We start from the raw sequence: 25,171 nt of genomic DNA, 5'->3' as shown, positions 1-25,171 counted from the left end.
CAGTCTATTTTGACCATGATGGTAATTGGTAAGTGGTCTCCCTGCCTTGATCTTGACCCGTAAGCTTTCCCGTCTGATTTTCTCCCCCTGCCCTGTCCTGTTGAGGAGAGGGAGTGAGAGAGCATCTGGGTGGGTGCCTGGCAGCTGGCCAAAGAAAGCCCACCACACGTGGCTAAAGACATTTGCATTCACGCGGGCGAGCGAATGCGAGAATTCACACAAAAGAGAAAGCCGTGTAACTCGTGGCAGACCAGAAGTGGGATGAGATCCTGCTGTACACAGTGTACAGTCAGGGAGTCGGGGCTCAAGATTGAAACCTTTTGCACCAGGAGCATATTAATGGCTCCTCTGTGATGTCTCCCACATGTGATACAACAACTTCCTCCTTGTTGCACCTGTTTGATTTGTCTTTCTAGATTTTTTTGAGATACAAACCTAGACTTTACTGGAGTGAATTTTGTTACACACTTCAGTCTTGAATTCACATCACCTAATTTTTCACCTGTGTCTTACGTTGAGTTACCACACCATCATGGAGAGTGCTTCAGACGACCGGCAAATATCTACCTAAAAAATAAGAATCTTCCATTTCCAGAGTAAAGTGGAGAAAAGTAGGCAAAAAGACTAAGACCTATAACATAAGCTGTTATTGTACTATTGATTGCCCTATTTATGGCTTTGTAATACATTGGTATCGTATTGCAATGCTCTATATTCATAACACCATTGTTACTCAAGCATTTTCAATGATCTCTTGAAAGTCTTTTTAGCTACCGTGAAACGAACATATGTCAAATTCAATTTTTTCCCCTAATGGTAGTAAACTAGATCAGAAAAAGAGTGTGAGAATATCCTATTATTACTGTTAACAATTATATCAATTACTTATACAACTCTGAAGACGTGGGAGGAAACTTTGCTTATTCTATACTTAGACTGCTAGTGTGCCCTAAAACATACTGCAGATTTTTACAGACTGTGGATGAAAAAAGATCATTTAACATATGATTTAATCATACAAAATAGTTGCTGTCTGGAGACTTGATCCTACTGGGAGGGCATAAGTATTCAAATACCTCCACCCATCAGTGGTAGAAGCCTTTGGAATCAGAGAGGAGATGCTGCCTTTTACAGAGGAAAGCAAAACATTTCTTTTGTTTGTTTGATTGGTTTTTTTTTGTTCTCTCTGTTCATAATTTATCTTCCTCTCTGCCTTTGGAATTATTGCCCCTACCGAAGACAGAGAGAAAATTCTACCTATTTTAGTGACGTGAGGTAATATTTCAATTTCTATTCCTCATTCTTAGTTTGTTCCTAAGGCAAAACCAAAACATGTGTGTTTCCACCGTTTATTTTTCTAATTTGAGCCTGGAGCTGCTATTACGATATACAAGAGGAATCTATCTCATCTACCTTTAGGCACCAGCAATGCAGATTTTCACATCTGAATTACTCACTCACTCACCCGAGAGAAAAAGGAACATTTGTGGCATCAGTGATTCATATGTCTATGGAGGAGAAACATTAATTATACTGAGAGTACACTTGCTTATGTCTATTGTCTATAGAAAATGTTGGCAACTGTAACTGCCTACTTTGCTGATAAATATGTTGAACAAATGAATTACAGCATCTATCTGTCTATCTATGTCTTCCTAGCCTTCTCATATCCTCATTTTCTTTTTCATCATTGCTAAGGAAAAGAAAAATACGTTTTCAGAAGTCTTGAAAACCCAAAGACTCCAAAATCTTAAGCTGTTCTGTGATTATTAGTGATACAGCTTGACTGCTGTGTAGGTAGCAAGAGTCTTCCTTCATCTGTGGATGGAAGCCCAAACCCCACTGGACATACTAATATTCCATGATAGTCTAAGCAATTTATTTCTCATCATTAGTTTGGATTTTTTGTTATACATACTTATATATATCTTTATATTCTCATCTCATGCATGTGGATCCTGAAGAGAAAATATTAAACCTTAGTTCTTTTAGAGTAAAGCTAAACTCCAGATCTTGTGGGCCACATTACCTCAATCCCAATGGTGTAAATACAGAAAAAAAGGTTTGATTCTATATGTAGATTACATTATTCTCTTTATGTACCTTTCCAAAAAGCAGACAAATATATTTTGGCTGAAACAGTCCAGGAAGTTTCCCAAACAAATAATTCCATTAACAGATCTGATGAGCTGATAAATTCTCAGAAAATTACAGGAAGGTGTAGACGCTGGCAACCACTTTTATGTGGGCAGCTGTTTGTATGCTGAGCATATTTTTACTCCACAGAGCTTACATTAAATGAAAACTCAGAATATGGATTTTAATGATTTGACGAGAAGAACATAACTGTGTGAACACTTTTATTAAATTAAACTTGTTTAGGTTTGGATCGTACTTTTGCAGGGTTAAGAATGAAAATAATGTAGGTAGATCACTTCTGCTTGAGTCAAACCGGGAGCTGGAAAGCCCCAGGATGTCCATATCACCTGGCTTAGAGCACCAAGAAGTAAATGAATTTCAGTTAATTCTAGCTATCCAAAAATTTGGTCATTGTATGCTCACTTCATTATTAATGATACCGCCAATCCTGTTGCCCTTGGATATCCATCTTAGAACTAAAAAAATTGTGCTTCTGCCTTGTGCTGTATTTCTCATCATTCAGTATAAAGTGATTTTAAGATAACTGGCTCACATTTAGATGTCTATAGACATTTAGATGCTGAAGTTAACTGAGCCAGCCCATCCAAAGTGAAATTCTTCCATCTCATCATAGATGCCACTCTTACAATAAGGTGATCTACCCCGTGGAGGTAGACATTTCTTTCTGTATAAAATAAATACAGAACGATTATTTAAAATGTTTATGTCTATCTTCTGTTCACCTAATTTAGAGAAGATGAATCCCAGCCTGTGACTGTTTAGATGATCTTGTACAGGCTCCTCAGCTGAGATTTTTTACACTGTTATATCCAATCCAAGTTTCACCTCATGTTTTAAACCCCATTCTACTTGAAGCTGTAGCTATTTCTGAGATCACAAGTCTGTCCCAAGCTACTAACCCTTTTGTAGTGTGTTTTTTTTTTCCTCTTTTAGGGTGGGACCTGTTGAGGAAATGAAGCCAGGAAACCAAACCATCACTACTCACTTCTTACTTTTGGGGTTTGCCTTCCAAGGCAAGATGCAGCTCCTGGTTTTCACGCTGATTTCCATCATGTTCCTGGCCATCTTGGTAGGGAACTGTCTCATTGTTGTGATCACAACCATTGACCCTCACCTACACACGCCCATGTACTACTTCCTAAAGAATCTTGCCTTGACAGAGATCTGCTACAGCATGAGCATTGTCCCCAAGATGCTTGCGATTCTGCTGGTGGAGAGAAAAAGGATTTCCTTCACAGCTTGCGCCTTGCAGCTCAACTGCGTTATTCTTTTTGTCACCTGTGAGTGTTTCCTCTTAGGTGCCATGGCTTATGACCGGCAAGTGGCAATATGCTACCCGTTGCATTATGCCACCATGATGAACAGGGATCGCTGCTTCAAGATGGTTATTGGGTCTTGGCTTTCTGGTGTCCCTGTGGCTCTGGGTTTCACCACATGGTTATTTACTCTGCCCTTCTGTGGGAGAAACAAGGTCGATCATTTCTTTTGTGATGTTCCTCCTGTGTTGAAGCTGGTGTGTGCAGACACAGCCTTGTTTGAACTATTGATTTTTATTGCTATTGTCATAATAGTGATGATTCCCTTTTCTCTGATAGCCATCTCTTACCTTCGCATTATCCATGCTGTTCTTCAGATACCCTCAGCTGTGGGACAGAGGCAGGCCTTTTCCACCTGTGCAGCTCACCTGGTGGTAGTGACTCTTTTCTACAGCACAACTGGCATCATTCACCTGCGACCCAAGTCCAGCCTCTCATCCAACATGAAGAAAATGGTTTCCCTTTCTTACACAGTTGTCACCCCCATGCTCAATCCCATCATCTACAGCTTGAGGAACCAGGAAGTCAAGCAAAGCCTGAGGAGATGCATTGACAAGTGGTTACTTAGGAAGCAGATGGCCATATTTCCTCCATCCAGGTGATGGATTCCTTGTAGCCAACAGAACGTAAGAGTTTCCCTAGTGAAAAAAAAAAAAATGGAATTTAGGAATGAAGTGAAATGCCTTTGAAAAATATCTGTGCTATTTTACAATCCTTTGCTGTTAAATCCATAAAATATCTGGCCATTTTTACTCAGCATATTAGAATAAATTATAGTTGTTGTAACTCTGTCCTTGTAAACAACTAAGTAAAGCTGACTCGGGGTAGGAATATTACAAAAGTGGATTATAAAATTCTCACCCTCCCCCATCATTATACCACCATGTCCATAAGTACATAGAGTCTCTGGCTTGGGAAAAAAGAACTTTGTTTTCCTCTCAATCAAAGAGAAAGTGATGGACTGGAACTTCGCTCCTATCTCCCGGACTTTCTCCACCCCCCAAAAAAAACCACCAAGAAACCCCACAACAAACCCCTCAACAATGAGTTGAGAAAAAAGTTAGTGCCTTATGATGGGAGGGGAGGAGCTGTGTCTCCTGGACGTGTCCTTCCTACTGATGGGAGAGACAGGATTCAGGCCGAGACATGATCTGATTTTTTTCCTCTTAGAACAAAGATCTCTTTCCCACACTAGCTAGTCACTTGCTCACTTTGAACCAGAAAGGATAAACTGAAACATTGCCAGCGAGCCGCGGTAGCTTTGTTGCAACTCATTCCCATCTCCTGTAGGCTGGCAGCAAGCTATGGGAGGGGAATGTTTCTGAACTCATTGAACCTGATACTTTCTCTCTACTTCTTTTTCTGGCTTGCCAGATGGAGTGTTCATTAAAGCAAAACGTGACTTGTCCTTTTATTTTCTCTCTGCTTGTTTCAGTCTCACTTCAGCCCCAATTCTGCTCTTGCCTATATCCAAGCAGCATTTTCTCTTCCAGTTGGTGTGATTCATACCTACTTTAGAGCACTGTCTCTTAGACAAGAAGTAACAAAGGCACTCTGCTAGAAATACAAGAGGACAATTCTACAATTCCTGGTGTCCTGGGTATACGTGGCAAGGCTTTAGGAGTGGGGAAGCGCAGGTGGTGGCAAGCCCACACCAGAGCAGGTTCATCCTGAAGGAGCACAGCCCCTAGAGAGGACCCATGCTGGAGCAGGTGACAAGCACGGGGAGGAAGAAGCCGCAGGGGCAGCTTGGGGCTGGGAGGAGGTAGAAGATTTGGGAATGAAGGGGTGAAGTTGAGCCTAAGAATAGTAAGGAGGGATGGGGGGAAGGTGCTGTCTGTGCTCATGTTTTATGTGAGCCCTGTATGAAGGGGCTGCCAAAGGCAGCAGGTTGTCTGGGGCAATGTGTGTGACCGGCTCTGTCGGTGTCCCCTCTGCGTGTGTATCTGCGTCTGTTTCTGGGACATGTGCTCAGCTTCACTGCTGCTTGAATTTCCAGACAGGGAAGCGGCAGCTGCGTCCCTCAAGCTGGGCAGAGACCTCGGGTGCCGGGGCAGCGCGCTGGGCTCCAGCAGCAGGGCAGGAGGGTCCTGGGCCAGAGAAGCTGGAGGAGGTGGCCGTGCTCCAACCTCACTTAACAGCCTTAAGGGGAAAACCACACAGAGTTGGAATGAGGCTATGCTCTGCGCTCAGCCCCAGAGGGAACAGAGATAACTGTGTTTATGGCCTTACTGCCATTTCCTGAGCTGCGACCGTTCCGCAGTTCAGGTGGCCCAAGTGGCTCCTGCTTCCTGCAGGAGATGCTTGTCCACATTGATACCACCTAGTTTTTGGAGTCATCCCTGGTTTGGTGATTCCCCAACTTTGTATATGCCCTAGCCATTTAGACCAAAAGACTCTGCCTGACTGTCAGCATTGCTCAACAGTTCTTCCATTTCTGCTTGCTGTGAGGTAATTGTAGGTGTCATTAGGGGCAGTAATGAGGGTTATCTTCTGCTTTTGGATTGTTTGTTTGTCATTCTTTTACTTTTGAGGGTCACCTTTTAGTACTTCTTCACACTTACACCTTTAGTAGTAGTCTGAGACATCTTCCCAGGTGCCTAGGGATACTCTTCTATCTACAGCTTTATTCCCCTCATTGTTTGGGTCAATAATAGCTTGAAGCACACTACCAGAGTAGCCTGTACATGCATCACTCCAATGGGGCTCCTCTTTAGACTTGAGACATTTAAGCAGGAAGAGGCTCCATTGGAAGTGGTTGATCCCCTTCCCTCCTGTCACCAGGCGGAAGGAGAGAACTTAAGGGATAAGGAGGAGTGGAGTCAGATCCCTCCCCGGAGAGGCAAGCGGAACCTCTCACAGCCCCCCTCACCATCCCAATTGCCCTTCCAGAATAGGTATGGGGCTTTGGAATTCGAAGACCAGGCGATCGAGGATGGAAAGGTTGATCCATCCAGTGAGGCGCCCAGTGCTGGGCACTCACCCCGCCGCCTCAGGACTTCCTCAACCAAGAAAGAAAGGAAGGTAATTGTGGTAGGTGACTCCCTTCTGAGGGGAACAGAGGGCCCTATCTGTAGACCGGACCCATCCCACAGGGAAGTCAGCTGCCTCCCTGGGGCCAGAATTAAGGACATAAGGAGAAAACTCCCTTCCCTGGTTAAGACATCAGATTACTACCCACTACTGATATTTCAGGTAGGTGGTGATGAGGTAGGTACCAGAAGTCTAAGGGCAATGAAGAATGACTTTAGGGCCCTGGGACGGCTGGTTAAGGGATCGGGAGCACAAATAGTGTTCTCCTTTATCCCACCATTTGCAGGGCTTGACGAGGGGATAAATAGGAGGAGTCAGGAAATTAACTCCTGGCTCCGAGACTGGTGTATCTGGCAGAACTTTGGCTTTTTTGATCATGGGCTCATCTACAGGAAACCAGGCATGCTGGCAACAGGTGGGGGAAGCCTAACCCGAAGGGGAAGAAAGATCCTGGGACAAGAGCTAGCAGGGCTCATCTATAGGGCTTTAAACTAGGTTTGAAGAGGGATGGGGATGAGACCAGGATTACAAAAGTGGTGCCTGGGAGAAGTGTACCAGTACTTCTGGGTAAAAGTGTTAGCAAGGTCTTGCAGCCTGTCCCAGTGATGGTGGGGGATGGTGAATTGTGTGACAGCCAAGACATGAGGGGTAGTGATAATTTGGTAGCTACAGTAGTGTCTGAGTATGATCAGGTGCGAATTAGGGCTTGTCCCCCCAAGAAAGTGGCAGGACAATTAGCCCAGCTGAAGTGCATCTATACTAATGCACGCAGCATGGGAAATAAACAGGAGGAGCTGGAGGCCATTGTACAGCAAGGAAACTATGATATAGTTGCCATCACAGAAACGTGGTGGGAGGACATACACAAGTGGAGTGCTGTAATTGATGGCTACCAACTCTTCAAAAAGGATAGGCGAGGAAGGAGAGGTGGTGGGGTGGCCCTCTATGTTAGGGGCAATTTTGAATGTCTGGAACTTAACAGTGTGGATGACAACACTGAGTGTGTATGGATAAGAATTAAGGGGAAGGCCAATAAGGCAGACATCGTGATGGGAGTTTGTTATAGACCTCCTAATCAGGATGTAGAAGCCGATGAAGTATTCTATAAGCAGCTGGCAGAAGTCTCACGATCATCTGCCCTTGTTCTTGTGGGGACTTCAACTTCCCAGACGTCTGCTGGAAATACTATGCAGCAGAGAGGGAACAGTCATGGAGGTTCCTGGAGTGTGTGGAAGACAACTTCCTAACACAGCTGGTGAAGGAACCAACTAGGGGAAGTGCCCTACTGGACCTACTGTTTGTTAACAGAGAAGGTCTTGTGGGGGATGTAAAGGTTGGAGGTCGCCTTGGGCAGAGTGATCACGAAATGATAAAATTTTCAATTCTTGATCACGTAAGGCAGGGAGCCAGCAGAACTGCCACCTTGGATTTCCGCAGGGCAGACTTTAGCCTGTTTAGGAGCATGGTCGAGAGTGTCCCTTGGGAGGCAGTTTTGAAGAGCAAAGGTGCCCAGGAAGGCTGGGCATACTTCAAGCAGGTGCTCTTAAAAGCGCAGGAGAAGGCCATCCCCTTGTCTCGAAAAACGAGCAGACGGGGAAGACGACCAGCCTGGCTAAATAGAGAACTTTGGCTGGACCTCAGGAAAAAAAGGAAAGTTTACATTCTCTGGAAAAGGGGGTTGGCAACTTATGAGGACTATCAAGATATAACAAAGCTATGTAGGGGGAAAATGAGAAGGGCCAAAGCTCAATCAGAACTCAGCTTGGCCACTGCAGTTAAAGACAATAAGAAGAGATTCTTTGAGTATATCAATAGAAAAAGGAAGACTAGGGAAAATGTAGGCCCACTGATGAATGAGACAGGTGCCCTAGTGGTGGAGGACGCAGAGAAGGCAGAGTTACTGAATGCCTTCTTTTCTTCGGTCTTCACTGCTAAAGCTGTCCCTCGTGAATCCCACACTCTGAAGGCAAAGGGGAAGGTCTGGAGAGTGGAAGATTTTCCCTTAGTTGAGGAGGACCGTGTCGGAGACCACTTGGCCAAGCTGGACATTCATAAGTCCATGGGCCCTGATGGCATGCATCCGCGAGTGCTGAGAGAGCTGGCGGATGTTATTGCTAGACCACTCTCCATCGTCTTTGAACTGTCATGGAGAACAGGAGAGATGCCTGAGGACTGGAGGAAGGCCGACATCACTCCAATCTTCAAAAAAGGCAAGAAGGAGGACCCAGGGAACTACAGACCAGTTAGTCTAACCTCTGTCCCTGGGAAGGTAATGGAGCGACTCATTCTGGATGTCGTCTCCAAACACGTTGAGGAACAGGAAGTTATTGGAAGTGGTCAACATGGATTTACCAAGGCTAAATCATGCTTGACCAATCTGATAGCTTTCTATGATGTTATAACTGGTTGGCTGGATGAGGGGAAAGTCGTGGATGTCATCTACCTTGACTTTAGCAAGGCTTTTGACACTGTCTCCCATGACATCCTCATTAGGAAGCTGAGGAAGTATGGGCTAGATGAGGTGACAGTGAGGTGGATTGAGAGTTGGCTGCGGGACAGAACTCAGAGGGTTGTGATCAGGGGCACAGAGTCTAGTTGGAGGCCTGTAACCAGTGGTGTCCCCCAGGGGTCAATACTTGGTCCAATTTTGTTTAATATATTCATTAATGACCTGGATGAGGGGACAGAGTGTATCCTCAGCAAGTTTGCTGATGATACCAAACTGGGTGGGGTGGCTGACACCCCAGAGGGCCGTGCTGCCATCCAGCGTGACCTGGACAGACTAGAGAGCTGGGCAGAGAAGAACCTAATGAGGTTCAACAAAAGCAAGTGCAAGGTCCTGCACCTGGGGAGGAAGAATGCTAGGCACCAGTACAGGTTAGGGGCGGACCTGCTGGGAAGTAGCTTGGAGGAGAAGGATCTGGGGGTTGTGGTAGACAGTAAATTATCCATGGCCCAGCAATGTGCCCTTGTCGCCAAAAAGGCCAATGGAATTCTGGGCTGCATAGGGAAGAGTGTGGCCAGTAGGTCGAGGGAGGTCATTCTCCCCCTCTACTCTGCACTGGTGAGGCCACAACTGGAATACTGTGTCCAGTTTTGGGCTCCCCAGTTCAAGAGGGACAGGGAACTGCTGGAGCGAGTCCAGCGAAGAGCAACTAAGATGATTAAGGGCTTGGAGCATCTGCCTTATGAGGAAAGGCTGAGAGAGCTGGGACTCTTTAGCCTGGAGAAGGGAAGGCTGAGGGGAGACCTTATTATGGCGTACAAGTATCTAAAGGGTGGGTTGAAGGAGGATGGAGCCAGGCTCTTTTCAATGGTTCCAAGTAACAGGACGAGGGGCAATGGGCACAAGTTAGAACACAAGTTCCGTTCAAATACACGGAAACAGTTCTTTACGGTGAGGGTGACAGAGCACTGGCACAGGCTGCCCAGGGAGGTTGTGGAGTCCCCTTCCCTGGAGATTTTCAAGACCCGCCTGGATGCAGTCCTGAGTAATGTGCTCTAGGCAATCCTGCTTTAGCAGGGGAGTTGGACTAGATGATCTCTAGAGGTCCCTTCCAACTCTGATGATTCTGTGATTCTGTGTGATTCTGTGAAGTCATTTGTTAAGATTCCTTAAGAGTTTATAGGTAATAAAATGGCTGTGTGAGACAAAATGAAGCAGAGAGGATCACAGAATGATAGAATCACAGAACGGTTCCAGTTGGAAGGGACCTTAAAGACCATCTAGTTCCAACCCCCCACCATGGACAGGGACACCTCCCACTAGGCCTGGTTGTTCAAAGCCCCATCCAGTCTTGCCTTGAACACTTGCAGGCATGGGCCATTGAGAGCTTCTCTGGGCAACCTGTGCTGTGTCTCACCACCCGCACAGGAAAATACCTTTTCTTAATATCTTATCTAAACCTACCTTTTTTCAGTTTAAAACCATTACAACCCAACCTACTGCTACACTCCCTGATAAAGTGCCCCTCCCCGGCTCTCCTGTAGCCCCCTGCAAGTACTGGAAGGCTGCTATAAGATCTCCCTGGAGCCTTCTCTTCTGCAGCCTGTCCTCATAAGAGTGGTGCTTCAGTCCTCTGATCATCTTTGTGGCCTTCCTGTGGCCCTAATCCAACAGGTCTATGTCCTTCTTGTGCGGAGGCCCCAGAGGTGGACACAGTACTCCAGGTGCGGTCTCACCAGAGCAGAGTAGAGGGGCAGAATCCCCTCCCTTGACCTGCTGGTTATGCTTTTGATGCGGTTGGCCTTCTGGGGTGTAAGTGCGCATTGCCAGCTCATGTTGAGCTTCTCATCAATCAACACCTCCAAGTCCTTCTCCTCAGTGCGGCTCTCAATCTGTTCTTCTCCCAGCATGTATGTGTGCTCTGGATTGCCTCAACCCACATGCAGGACCTTGCACTTGATCTTGTTGAACTTCATGAGGTTTGCACAGACCCACCTCTTAAGCCTGTCCAAGTGCCTTTGGCTGGCATCCCTTCCCTGCAGCATGTTGACCACTCCACAGAGATTGGTGGTGTTGGCAAACTTGCTGCGGGTGCACTCAATCACACTGTCCATGTTGCCAATAAAAATGTTGAACAGCACTGGTCCCAGTCCTAACCCCTGAGGAACACCATTCGTCACTGGTTTCCACCCAGACACGGTGCCTTAAACTATAACTCTTTGAGTGCGACCGTCCAGCCAATTCCTTAAGCACTGAGTGGTCCCTCCATCAAATCCATCTCTCCAATTTAGCGACCAGGATGTTGTGCGGGACAGTGTCAAATGCTTTGCATAACTCTAGGTAGATGATGTCAGTTGCTCTTCCCTTATACACCAACACTATCATGTTCTTGTAGAAGGCCGCTAAATTTGTCAGGCCCAATTTGCCCTTAGTGAAACCTTGTTGGCTGTCACCAATCACTTCATTATTTTCCATGTGCTTTAGCAGAGTTTCTGAGAGTTTCTGCTCTGTGATCTTGCCAGGCACAGAGGTGAGACTGACGGGCTTGTAGTTCCCTGGGTCTTCTTTTTTTCCCTTTTTAAAAATGGGGGTTATGTTTCCCCTTTTCCAGCCAGTGGGTGTATTTAGAGCAGATTCTGTGTTCTGGGTGTGTGGGAAGATGCAAGGTCTATTAGGACATTACTGGAAGACGATGGGAATGATAATAAGCAAAACTGTCTGTACTATTAGAGTGGTATGTAGGGCAGCCACATCTCTGTATTGCTCCAACATTTTGTGTGGGTGGCTGTTTTACTTCAGAAAGGATAACTGGAGCCCTTGGGGTGACTTCTGACTCCCCTGGCTCAAAGAAGAAAGGAAGTGCACAGCAGGTGGAAACAGGGAAAGGCAAACCAGAAGGAATATAGACCATACAGGGATGGAATTAGGAAAGCCAGCACTCAGCTGGAGCTGGAACTATCAACATATTGGAAGAGGAAGAAGAAGGATTCTAGAGGTACATTGACAGCAAAAGGAAGGCAAAGGAAAATTTAAATCCACTGGTGAATGGGCCTCCTTCCAGGTAGGTGTAGAGAGCTATAAGGTCTTCCCTCGGCCTCCTTTTCTCCAGACTAAACAACCCCAGTTCCCTCAGCCACTCCTCACAAGACATGTGCTCTAGACCCTGCACCAGCTTGTTGTTCTTTGGACGCGCTCCAGCATCTCAACATCTTTCTTGTAGCAAGGGGTCCGAATCTGAACATGGTATTCAAGGTGCGGCCACAGAAGTACAGAGGGACCACCACTTCCCTAGTCCTGCTGGCCACACTATTAATGACACAAGCCAGGATGCTGTTGGTCTTCTTGGCCCCCTGGGCACACTGCTGGCTCATGTTCAGCTGGCTGTCCACAAACAGCCACCGGGTCCTTTTCCGCCAGGCAGCTTTCCAGCAACTCTTCTCCAAGCCTGTAGCGCTGCATGGGGTTGTTGTGACCCAAGTGCAGGAGCTGGTACTTCGGCTTGTAGAACCTCATACCATTGGCCTTGGCCAGTCCAGACCCCTCTCTGGAGCCTGCTTACCCTCAAGCAGGTCGACATTCCCGCACGACTTGGTGTTGTCTGCAAACTTACTGGGGGTGCAATCGATCCTTTCATCCGGCTTGTTGATAATGATCTTAAAGAGAACCAGCTCCAACACTGAGCCCTGGGGAACACCACTTGTGACCGGCCGCCAACTGGATTTAACTCCATTCAGCACAACTCTTTGGGCCTGGCCATCCTGCCAAATTTTACCCAGCGAAGTCCTGCTAGCAGCTCGTTAGTACTAGTATTTCTCAGGGATTAGTACTGCGGCTAGAGGAGTTCAATTTCTTTATGAATAACCTGGATGATGGAAAAGAGCAAGCTCTCAGCACATTCGCTGATGTTTCCAAACTGGAGGGAGTGGTGATGCACTGGAGGGAAGAGCCTGTGTTCAGGGAGACATTGACAGGACTGAAAAATGGTCTCCGTGGAACCTCCTCAAGTTCAACAGAAGCAAATGCAAACTCTTACATCTGGGAAGAAAGGAATAATCCCATGCCACAGGGAAGGCCAGAGGATGATTGGTGAATGTGTGCCAGTGGTGTGTCCTTGCTGCAAGGAAGCCCAAAGGCACGTTGGGCTGCAATGGCAAAAGCACAGGCAGCTGGTGGAAGGGAGCAATGCTTCCCCTCTCTTTGGCACTTCTGAGATCACCTTCTGGAAGAATGTGTCCACTGTTTCTAAGTTTATTCCATTAATGCGCAGAAATGGGGTGCTCGTCCCAAAACAGGAGCTCGTCCCAAAACTTAATTCAAAAAATCTCTACTTTTATACATTGATTGTTACATATTCAAACAATTAATACATATTCATTGTTATTCTCTTTAATGACTGGTCAGGATTTCTTCGCTTCCGACGTAAATTACTGTGCAGACTCTGTCTTCTTCCATTGTTCTCTTTGTGTAGGTGATACCATTTCGATAGGTGGTCAATGAATCTGTAGTCATGATCTCGTCCTGCTGGAATTACCTTTTACCTACTTCTCATGTGATATCGGCAGTTCCGAGTGGTTTTCTTGGTTTGGACCTGACCAGGCCCACAGTTTATCACTCTCTTGACAGGAATACCCTGCTTATCAACAATGCTACATTGTCTCATGGTTAGTTCATTAACCGAATCATAGATAAATCATGTGTAGCTACTATGTCTCTATTTTAACATGAGGTAAATAATGAAATAGCGTTGGGGCAGTATAGAGGACTTGAGCAACAGCAGGTTTCCTTGGTTGCTTCAATTACATTTTACATTTCATTTTCCTCGTTTATGTCAATTTTATGTCAACAGTTGCACAAATTCTACTCTTTGAAAGAGATTTAGGAAACGTTGCCCAAACACTGCTCCAGTTCAGATGAGGTTGCACCACTCATGCCTCTATTGCCAGTCGACATCTCAGCCCTCAACACTGTGCACTGCGATGGAGATATTTGTGTTTGGCTTCTGTGTGTCTGTGTCTTTTTGCCTTTTTTTTTTTCTTTTCATTTCTTCATTTGTTACTAGCTAGTCTCTGTGGGCTGCTTCACTTTTGTCTTCTGTTGTGCAGGTGGCTCATCTGTGCATTGTTTTCATGGAACGCATTCTTCGTTGCTCTGCAACTCACCATTGAATCACAAATCTCCTCTCAGGAGACTGATCAGAGCAATAGGAAATTTACTTCCCGCATGATGGTGTTGATCTTTTGCACATTCTGGACATGATAAAAAGACTTTCCCCCCCCCTCTAACTGAGTCATCGGAGATTTCTGGTACAGTGTGCAAAGTTTCCTCCTTGCAGCCTGCCTGAATAACTACGAGACCCTGAGAACTTGCGGTAGTCCTTGTCATCACAGGTGCAGTATTAACCTCTCAGCTAGAGGAATGACAAGCGGATATGGAAAAGAAAAAGAGAACAGAAATTCTCCGCCTTTTAACTCCACATAATAAGTTGGTTTGTCCTCAGCTTTGCTTTCTGGCTCTCTATCAGAGCGCCCTACTGCACTGAGAAGAATGTGGCTTGGCAGTGAGGTTTGTGCAGAATTACCTTTTTTCTTAACTGTGTCGTAATTTATGTAGTTGGAAAAAGAGGCAGCCTTCTGCATACAAAGTGTTGTCTTTGCATTTGTATTTAAGCAAGAGTCCTCAAATAAATAAACCAAAGAAGACTGGGAGAACTATTTTCCTGTGACTGGGTGTGTTCATCAGCTAATTGGAGAAAACAGTAGTCAGCATCTGTGAAACAGAAAGGATGTGTTAAAAAGAGAAGAAAAAATGTTTGGAAGGAATTCAGGAAAGGGGTTTGATCACCTGGGGTCAACAGAGACAAACAGGCAGAATCAGATGAGGTTTTCGCACACACCGTAACGGAGTAATGTCTTTCTGCAGATGCATTTCTATGAGGAGGGCTTTGGTGCCTAAAGGTGGCAAATAATGTGTAAGAAACCAAAGCATTTGTATTTCACAGACAATTGCATCTATACCTCTTCAAATGCAGGTGACTGATTAAAATTTTGATAAGTCTATGATATTACCCAGTCTAATGTTTCTAACAGAGCTTGTTCAAAGATCAGTCTTTTCAGAGAAATACAATCAGTTTTTGATGCATATGTGCATAAATTACCTTTAGGCTACATGCTCATGTTCTTTTATGCTGGAATCGGATTCCAAGTTTTCCGTTTGTTCACGGTTTTCATGCTGAAATAATAAGTAAAGAAGTATGAGTTTTATGGACTTATATCCTATTGACTTTCAAAAATGACCTATTGTGAATAGGAGTCTATGGTACAACGGAATGGAAAAGAAAGACTGTGAAATGAACCTATATGTGTTTAAACCTCTTTACAAGAAGTATTGTGGAAGCAATTACTTTTTCATGAGTGCTGTTCAACAATATTAATCCTCACTGCATTGAACGTACAGAGGAACCTACTCGTCTTGTAGAACTTGCAGTCTATACTGTAAGCTAGACATACCTGTGCCTACCTGCCCTAGTAAAATAATCTCAGGGCTTTGTTCCTTATTGCAAGTGGTTGGGACTTACCCATAGCGATCAATAGCTGAAACAAAAAAAAAAAAAAAAAAGAGGGAAAACATGTGCATACTCCATTGCGTTTTAGAAGACTAACGATACTGCCAGAACTGACCATATTGTCTCAGTGGGGCAGGACTATCAGCTTTCAGTGGGATGAGTCCATTTGTATGCAACTTGCACCAGCTAAATCGGCTCCGGCAAATTCATTCTTACTCCATCCGTCACTCTCCGATGTAGGAGATGATATGCTGGCTTTTGTCCCATTCATTGGCTCCTGCTCCTCAAAAGGGACACATTCTTTAGGCCAAGGATACAGTCCAATAACAGAACCAGTTTGTGATCCCACAATAAAGCATCCTTTTCCGTTATTCACAGCAACATACCAAGGAAATGCTGATGACGGTATAGTACCTTGGAGCACATTCTGGGGGCTGTGGAGAACAAAAAAAAAAAGGAAATTGTTCAATTTCAAGGAACTGTCTGGAAGAGGTGGTAACCATTAGAAATGGGAAAGTTGAAGTTGTCTTAATGAAATGCAGGCACAACAGACGAAAGAAAGCATCAAGAGTGATTCACATTAAGAAGCAGAAACTTTACTGATGAGATCAAAGGTTGTAGCAGGAAGTTACAGAGGAGCAGAATTGAAAAAGGAATGTGGCTGAAGGTGAAGTAGCAGCAATGTTTTACATCTTACATATTCTGCGGTTACGCATAGAGAGAAGTGTTTAATATTCCCCCACACCCTTAATATTTTCCTGTTTTCTTTGTTCTAGACTGAAAGTAGGAGCAGACTACAGTTCTTTTTGTCCACATTAATCTCCTGAGTTTCTATGCAGCTCTTTGGTTTCATTACATGTGCTGTGTTTCGCTTGTTTCTGCATTTGTTTGTATTAAAATAGCACAGAAACAAATGAGTTTTGTAATGCTGTTACTCCTCACAGCTGTGGAACCTTGACATTTTGCCTTTGCTTCTTATTCTTCCAGCAATGCTGAACCAGACAGAGGTCAGTGAGTTCATCCTTTTGGGTGTCACCGATGTCCAGGGGTTGCAGCACTTTTTCTTCATCTCCTTTCTGCTGCTCTACTTGACCAATCTTCTGGGAAATGGTGCCATTGTGACCATGGTGATATCGGAGCCCCGACTCCACACACCGATGTACTTCTTCCTTGGGAACCTGTCCTGCCTGGATATTTTCTACTCTACGGTCACTGTGCCCAAGATGCTGACTGGCTTTCTCTTTGGGCATCAGCCCATCTCTTTTGCAGGGTGCTTGGCCCAGCTCCACTTCTTCCACTTCCTGGGCAGTACTGAGGCCGTGCTCCTGGCCACCATGGCCTATGACCGCTACGTGGCCATTTGCAATCCTTTGCGCTACGTCCTTGTCATGAGACCACGGACTTGTCTGCTCCTGGCTCTGGCCAGCTGGTCCATCGGTTTTGTACATGCCATGATGCACTTAGTCATGACCGCGCAACTCAGTTTCTGTGGACACAACCACATTCACCACTTCTTCTGCGACATCAAGCCACTACTGAATTTGGCTTGCAGTGCTACCAGCCTCAACATGACCCTCCTCAACATTGTCACTACCACTATTGCTCTAGGCCCCTTCACTCTCATACTCCTCTCCTACCTCTACATTATTTCTTTCCTTTTGTATAAAGTCCAGTCCCAAGAAGGAAGATGGAAGCCCTTCTCCACCTGTGCCTCCCACCTCGCTGTTGTGGCCCTGTTATACATACCGGTGCTCTGCAATTATACACCGCCCTCCTCAGGAGGCTTCCCTAAAAGGGATGTGCAAGTGTCTCTCATGTACAGTGCTGTCACCCCAGCTCTGAACCCCTTGATCTACACTCTTAGGAACCAGGAGGTGAGATTTGCCTTGAAAAAAATGTTGGGGAGGAAACTTTTTCCTGGAGGAAAGTGACTACAACAAGGACAAGGCTCAGCGTGTGGTTACTCCACTTCTCATATTTATAAGGAAAGAGGTCGAAAGGACAGTATACTTCAAGAGACTGAAAAACTACTGGTTATCTCTCGTACTTCAACACATTTTGAAATTAATTGCATAGATCTAAATGAGGGGCGATAATCAAGGACTTGATGCATCTTCCATCATTTTTAGATTTCTTATTGTACCCCGTCGGGTCTGTAGCCTCCTATACAGAAGCATGCGTGTGTTTTGCAGGGTTTGAGACACAGCTGACAGACCTATGCAGATAATCCAAAGTATTAAGTGTTTACTTGATGGCTATGTTTAGGAAGCTGAATGACTCTTCTGTCATCCAGAACCATTTTGTATGCTGTAGAGATCTAGCAAGTGCTGCATTTTGGCTGGGTGTAGCCTGAAAATTATATTGTCAACACTGGACTTGAGTCAGCCCTCTGGAGGGATCTGTTTCTTTCCATTAAGTATAAGGGGAAGCTTACTAATGAACCTAGATGTAAATGTAAACTTTAAAAATGGATGTGAGTTTCACTCCTACTAGATTTAGCAGTGTGGCTTATCTTGCCTTGATTTGTATCCTTCAATGTGCTCTATATACTCTACCTTGGAGTGACACAAATGTGACAGGTGGACCACCGAGCGGATAAGGCAGGGGGTTTTGAACTAGATGATCTTCAGTTTGGTTTGAAAGGGATCTTCAAAGGTCATCTAGTCCACCCTTCCCCACAAGAAGGAGGGACAATTTCAACTAGATCAGGTTGCTCATAGCCCCGTGCAGCCTGACTTTGACTGTTTCCAGGGATGGCACATCTACCACCTCTCTGGGCAACCTGGGCCAGTGTTTCCTCACCCTCATAGTAAAAAACTTCTTCCTTACATCAAGTCTAAATCTTACCTCTTTTAGTTTAGAGCCTTTTCCTATTGCAACAGGCCCTGCTAAAACGTCTGTCCCTATCTTTCCTGTATGTCCCCTTCAGGTACTGGAAGGCTGCAATAAGGCCTCCCTGGAGCCTTTTCTTCTCCATGCTGAACAATCCCAAGTGTCTCTGCAAGGAGAGGAGGGAGAGTGAAAAAGACTTATAAGTTTAGAAGAAAACAGACTACTTCAGTGAAATATTAATAAAATCAGAAAAAGAAAATAATGAAATATGTACAAGATCTACAAAACCAGTATTGGATCTGGGATGATAATCACATCACCAGCAGGCACCAAGACGTCCCAGACTGGACTCAATAATTGAATTGGATTCCTTATCTGCATTCAGGAATGGACAAACGCAGGGAGCAAATGCAGACAGACAGAGTCCTCCTTGGATGCTGGCCATTGAAGAAAGAGCGCTGAGCCTTTGATCCCTCAGCTTTTCTACCGAGCATGAGGCAGATGGGATGGAATACCCTATTGGTCAGTTTTGGGTCACCGTGCTGTCTGCTCCTCCCTGCGGGTGCGACCCCTCTACACTTTTCCACTTCTGACCCTCCAATGGGGCAAATAACAAAGTTAGCTGGCCTGGGTTGTTATCGCAATAAGTATAAGCAAGATATAATTTATTTGCATAAATTACAGCTAATCAGGTCTTATCACTCTGAGAGCAAACAGTGTCTCCACAATATGCTGCTAATTTCAGAGTTCAGTTAGTCAGAAGAGGATTAGTTGGAAAGTAAAATTACTGAACAGAAAATTGGTTCTGTTTTACTCCAAACCAGGACAGTATCCTACCCAGACTTTGCCTGTGGATCCAGAACTGAACAGGTCTGTTGCAGGCCCTTTGTCATACTTCATGCCTGAGGAGTATGAACGTTCCTAATAGCACTGGATACGTGCCTATACCTATGTACTAAATCCCACTTTTAATGTGCAGTGCAGAGGTTTATAGGTGCTTCATTTTCACGTGCTGGGGTTCTTTACACAGACATTCACCACCTCCAGGCTCAGCCTGCACTGCAGTTCCACGTAGAGTAAGATGGAAAGTATTTGACACTCTCGGGCACTCGAGGTGCTGTGTCTGCCTTTTGGATCACTGAGGACGGAATACAGGGGTACTCCCAATTGTCTGCATTATGGCCTAGAGGCAGAGAATGGAGGGCAAACTCCCAACTACAGGTGTGACTTCTGGAGATGATACCTTGACCCCGTTGGTCATGCCTTTGCAATCCACAGGCTTAGAAAGGTCTCACCCTTTCCAGCGTGACAGTTCAGATCCGTGCAATAGCATTAAGCATCTGACAGTGAGGCATTTAAACCTATACTTGCTATAAGAGCACAACTGTGATTTGGTTGCCTAAGAAAAGGCATCCATAGCCATCATAGGAGACACATGCATGTCCTACACCTGATGCTCTGGAAAGCACAGAAATCCATTTGTTGTGCTTCATATGCGCCAACCCTGTGGAGCATGCGTGGTATCAATATAAGACATGAACAGACTCCTGGATGTTGGCAACAGATGCTGAAGACATCCAGGCATAGATGCCCCCACGTGCACCCTCCCTGACCATCCACATGCTCCTTCCACCACTCTTGGCCATTAAAAACAACTGCCCCTGACACAGAGAGAAGACTTGACAAGCTTTTGTAATACATTTGGAAGTACTGATACATTGCAGCATAATGTAGGAGGACATAAGACTTCACTTTCAATAGCAGCTTTACTGCAACGCAGGATGAATCAGAATGAATGGGAATGAAGCTAACTTCAGCACGGGGGCCTGCAGTTCATGAAGAGATGCACTTTTTTTTTAGGTAGAAAGTTGTGAAGTGCGGTGGAATTCAGACGCAGACCAATATGATCGTGCTGAAAGCTGTTTTATTACAATACTTGAAGTGTTATATACTTTTACTACAACGTGGGTTAGTATCGTGTCTTGTGCTCATTGGCCTTTAACCCTGTACATACAAATTATTATTGGTTAAATACAGCTGTAGCAATACATATTTAGGGGGTATGTATTTTAGCAATACATCTATTTAGGGGTCGCAGCAGTTTCAGTATCAGCGTGTGAATTCCTCCTTCATGTCAATCTTCAGACTGTACCAGCTTGTCTTTTATCTCTTCTGTTGCACAAAGTTCACAAGCTCATTATTTCAACGTGTCCGTTGTTTTCCAAAAAGCTTCCCATAGTGAAGAAAGTGTTTGTCTCCCTGTGTGACACGGCTTGGTGTTCAGCGCTGCAGTGGTGCTGGGAAAGGCCGTGCATGTGCTCTCTTTGTGGATCAAACCAAAGTGAGATCTCTGCTACTGACTCAGTTGGTGCAGACCTTCTTTTGCCCAATAAATGACAGCTTGTACCTTGTGGAATAAACTACCCGTGACCACATGGCATACTGTTTATGTTAGGTGCCTCTTGGTTCTCATCTTGTGTGTAGCCATCTAGCACAACTCCAAAAATGTGAATGTTCTTGTTTAAATTTTTCAACTCAAAAAGGGGGTTTGCTGCAGCTTAGCAAGGTGTGGTGATTTTACTTTTTATTAATATTTTTCCCAGTATGTCTCTTCTGTGACCCTGGAGGTAACAGGAAGAAATTAAAAGGGTGTTTGAGCGTCCTGCAAAAAAGAAATGGGGGAAATTCTTATTAAGCATATAAGAAACCAATGCCCCATGGAAGGTATGAAATTGCAGAGTGGTATCAAGACACAGTGTAAGGTAGTCTACACCCCGCTGGCCACTGTACAAAAGTGACATTTGGGACCATACAGTGTTTTCATGGAATAGTTTCCACCTAGTGGAACTTTCTATTTTTGTTGTGCCAGTGCTGTGTCACAGGTATATATGTGCTAAAAACCTGTTTGGAAAAAGTGATTTTCAAGTATGTCTTGTAAACAATTAATCTGAGTCTTTATGACCAACTAAGACTGTGATTACTGCTGTGGTTCTGATACTAGAAGACGAGTTTCCAAACAGACATAATCTGGAATGGAGGAACCTGGAATTGCCAAAAAAGCCCTACCAAAACCCTTAAAAAAAAAACCAGAAGCCCAAACATTAGCTGTGACAAGAACTAATGAGAAAATGGTTGCATTAGAGTGAATGAATGTTAATTTAGCTGCTGTATCTCACATAGACAATTTCAAATTTGATGAATTTTAGAGATTCTGAGAACTGCGTTCAATTGTGTGTTGAAAGTAGCTGAATCCAATTTACTAAAAGAGCTAAGGAGTTCCTGCTGTCCTGGGCGTGGGAGTTGAATGACTGCTCCTTACCCTCGTTTTTATGTCCTGCTAGAATCATAGAATCGTTTAGGTTGGAAAAGACCTTTAAGATCGTTGAGTCCAACCATTAATATAACACTGCCAAGTCCACCACCACTAGCAGTGAGCCTGAGCATGAATTCCCAATAGGTGCATGTACACACACACACACAGAGCCACAAAGGGATCAATACCGACAAGGAGGACACTGTCTTTACAGGTCTTCATGCAACGCTGACAGCATGAATGGGGATCTCTACTAATAGAAAATCCCCTTCATGGGTTTCTCTGTCTACCAGACCTTTTGTCTCCCCAGTTTTGATTTCCCAGGACCTTGGTATTTTCAATGTCTGACATCCAGAGTCCCAGTCTGTCCAGTAGTCGGACTTTGGACATATGGTCACTCCAGTACTGTGCTCCCTGGCACCAATCTTTCCAATTTTTGTCCCCTAAACTTCTGCCACTCCAAAATCTGGCTTTTGGGCCTCTTGTCCTACTTGATAGCTTTATGCTCATTACCAAATTACTCACATATGTGCACATGCACACATAAAAGAGAAAATCTTGGTTCAGGACACAGAAAGGCAAATAGTTTATTAGAAAGGTGGTAACTAGGTACAGTGGTTGGCCAGGCAAGTGTGTTGACCAACAGCCTGCTTATGCATGACCAGTCCCTTTTATGTCCTCTTCATTTTCCTGTGCATGATGTCTTTCTTTATATTCCTTTGGCCTTTTCCCTAAAAACCTGTAACATCTCCAATTCTTTTGTTTAATCCCAAATTTTCCCTCCACCCCCAGACTTCCTACAGCAAATTCTATACAACTTTATTCAGCAGTCCCTTTTAGTTTGCATAGCACTTGGGAGAGTTTAATTTGTTGAATCACCTCAGTAGGTTTCTGTACCAGTGATAACGGCTCAGCCATTCACCTTTGATGGTCTTAGGGGTGACTGATTCCGATGGATCAGGTTGTCAGCATTCTCCAGCTTCTGATCACTGTCTGTGTCCATTTTAGAACAGTCATTAGCCAGACATCCTTATGGTGTGCTTATCAGTTCCAGTTTATCATAACTTATCCTTGCATTTGGAGAGAAGGGATGGATCTGGAGACCTTAGAGACACCAATTTTTTCACAGAGAACTTTTTTAAGTGCTCTTTTCACTTCCTGGTTCCTCAGACAGTAAATGAAGGGGTTTAGGATGGGAGTGACAACGGTATACACAGCTGACACAAGCTTATTCAAGTCAAAAGGGTCGATTTTCTTGGGACGGGCATACATGAAGAGGGTGGCTGAGAAGAAAATTGTGACCACAGTTAGGTGAGAAGAACACGTGGAGAAGGCTTTCTTCTTACTCTGGGTATTGGGGATGTGCAGGACTGTCATGATAATTAATAGGTAGGAGACAATAGTGATGAAGAGGGGAACAAGCAGTATGAATAAGGCCAACACAAAGTCCACCATCTCTGCCAGTGACATATCAGTGCAGGCAAGGTTCAGCACAGGGCTAATATCACAGAAAAAGTGGTTGATAACATGGGGACCACAAAACTTCAACTGCGAGATGAAGGAAATCTTGATCAAAGACACAGTGAACCCACTGAACCAGGAGACAACTACCAGGTATATGCACATTTGGCATGTCATTATGACCGGATAGCGCAATGGTTGACAGATGGCCACATAGCGATCATATGCCATTGCAGAGAGAAGGACACACTCAGTACACATGAAGGAGCTGAAGAAAAACAGTTGGGTTATGCATCCCACAAAGGAAATACTCCTGTCTTCAGCAATGAAATTTGCCAAGAGTTTAGGGGTAGTGACTGAGGTGTACCAAACCTCAATAAAGGAGAGGTGACCAAGAAAAAAATACATGGGTTTGTGGAGCTCGCAGTTTGTCTTGATCAGGGCAATGATGACCACATTCTCCAAAACAGTTAAAATGTAGGTCAGTAGAAATACTATGGAGAACAATACATGCAAGTGTGCTAAGGATGGGAATCCTAGCAAGAGGAACACGTGGACCTGAGTGGAATTCTTCTGCTCCATGCAAAGGATTGCAGAGCTGAGCCTTGGAGATTAACCATAGAGCAGGAAAAAAGAAAACAGAATATGGTAAAGTCAAAAGTCGAACAAAAATTCCAAACCCTAGATAGGATTTGTCTGACTAAGCTTTATATGGGTGCCTTGTAGGTTCCCCTTTCAGTCAATGGAAAGAAACAGGCAGTTCATCTGACCTACTGACACCTACCTTAGGATGACATACACTGCATCAAAACTGCAGGTCCAGTAATAACAAGGGAAATGTAGATGACTAGTACGGGAATAGATGTCCAAGTAGAAGCCATTTATAGTACATTCTGATGAATCCCACCTCCAGTTCCTATGTTTACCTTCATTCTAGTTGTTGCATCTAGTCTTTTGGATTCAAGTGCCTCAGGACTGTGATCTTTAAGTTATTGGGAAGCAACAACTGGTCATCCCCTATCACTATTTTCGCCTGTTGAAACAGTTTGTATGTGGAATGTACTATTTTTTTTTTTAAAATGGGAAAATTTACAAGAATTGTTACATTGTTATAAGATAAATTTAAAACTATGTTGATGGACCATTTCCTAGGAAAATGAGATATTAAAATAATTTATTTCAGCTTGAGAAGAAAAAATTAAATAATCACACAGAAATTCTAGTTCCTGGATATTGACCACAGGTGTCTGACTTCTTCAGCATTCCTTTATAAAACTTCATTGAAATATTTGAGAAATCCATTAACTGGGTTTACATGCCAGTTAACATGACTATATCCTAGATTAAATCCAGGATTTTGCTTGAATCGTCCGTAAATATATGTGTGTTCTCTTCCAGCTACTTGACACATCTGTCCTCAGGTGGGATGACTCATCATCAAGAGGTGCCCAATTCTGTCATTAATCACAGAATACTGGATTGACTAGATGTTAGACCCCAGATGCTAAGAAAGAAGGATTCTATCAAAGGGTGTCTAGAGCACTGACTCAGAGGTAGTGGTTCTCATGTGGACACCTGAATTCCACCCCTCTTCCTTCACTTAGGGATATATTGTTAGGAACTTTTGTTGTCTTAGGCAATCTGAAAAATCACATCAAAGCGTTAAAATATTTTTTTTTCAGGAAAGAATAGTAATGAGAAGAAAGGATCAAAACAATATTTTGTTTCTATCTTTCTGTTGCAATCTCTGCCCTGCCCCTTCTCTCTCTTTTCTGGGCTCTCGCGTTACTTCTCTCTTTCTTATACCTTCTCTCTCTTTCCCTCCTATTTATCTGTAATCCACTGCAGTTTTTAGGTGTATATCTTGCAGCCTAACTTTTAAACATTCCTAAGTAGTATAATTTCTAGCTGTAAGAAAAGAGAACCACCATGCACACACCACCCGCCCCCAGATCTCCAGGATATTGTTTAAACCAAATGCACCTTTTCATAAGTGACATTTTCAAGTAAGAGACTATAAAGTGTCAATGACTTCATTATGTTTTTGT

General features: G+C 44.3%; 3 protein-coding genes across 3 annotated transcripts; 2 read left to right on the top strand and 1 right to left on the bottom strand.

Annotated features, from left to right (window-relative positions):
- Positions 1–18: 18 nt before the first annotated feature.
- On the top strand, positions 19–4,078 carry LOC309676383 (olfactory receptor 10A7-like; the record flags this gene model as incomplete). The annotated part of the gene is made up of 2 exons (XM_082488921.1): positions 19–59; positions 3,094–4,078. 2 exons carry the CDS (start codon positions 19–21, stop codon positions 4,076–4,078), a joined length of 1,026 nt encoding a protein of 341 aa, XP_082345047.1.
- A 12,428-nt stretch (positions 4,079–16,506) lies between these two features.
- On the top strand, positions 16,507–17,448 carry LOC309676167 (olfactory receptor 12D1-like; the record flags this gene model as incomplete). The annotated part of the gene is made up of 1 exon (XM_082488657.1): positions 16,507–17,448. The coding sequence occupies one exon, from the start codon at positions 16,507–16,509 to the stop codon at positions 17,446–17,448; it is 942 nt and encodes a 313-aa protein (XP_082344783.1).
- Positions 17,449–22,727: 5,279 nt separating this feature from the next.
- On the bottom strand, positions 22,728–23,705 carry LOC309676382 (olfactory receptor 6B1-like; the record flags this gene model as incomplete). Its single annotated transcript, XM_082488920.1, has 1 exon — positions 22,728–23,705. The coding sequence occupies one exon, from the start codon at positions 23,703–23,705 to the stop codon at positions 22,728–22,730; it is 978 nt and encodes a 325-aa protein (XP_082345046.1).
- Positions 23,706–25,171: the final 1,466 nt, after the last annotated feature.

The sequence above is a fragment of the Vanellus vanellus genome (genome assembly GCF_965231255.1).
Source record: "Vanellus vanellus genome assembly, chromosome: 11".
Classification (NCBI taxonomy): Eukaryota; Metazoa; Chordata; class Aves; order Charadriiformes; family Charadriidae; genus Vanellus; species Vanellus vanellus.
The sequence above is the reverse complement of the archived record's forward strand: the minus strand, read 5'-3'. Positions and strand labels throughout refer to the sequence as shown.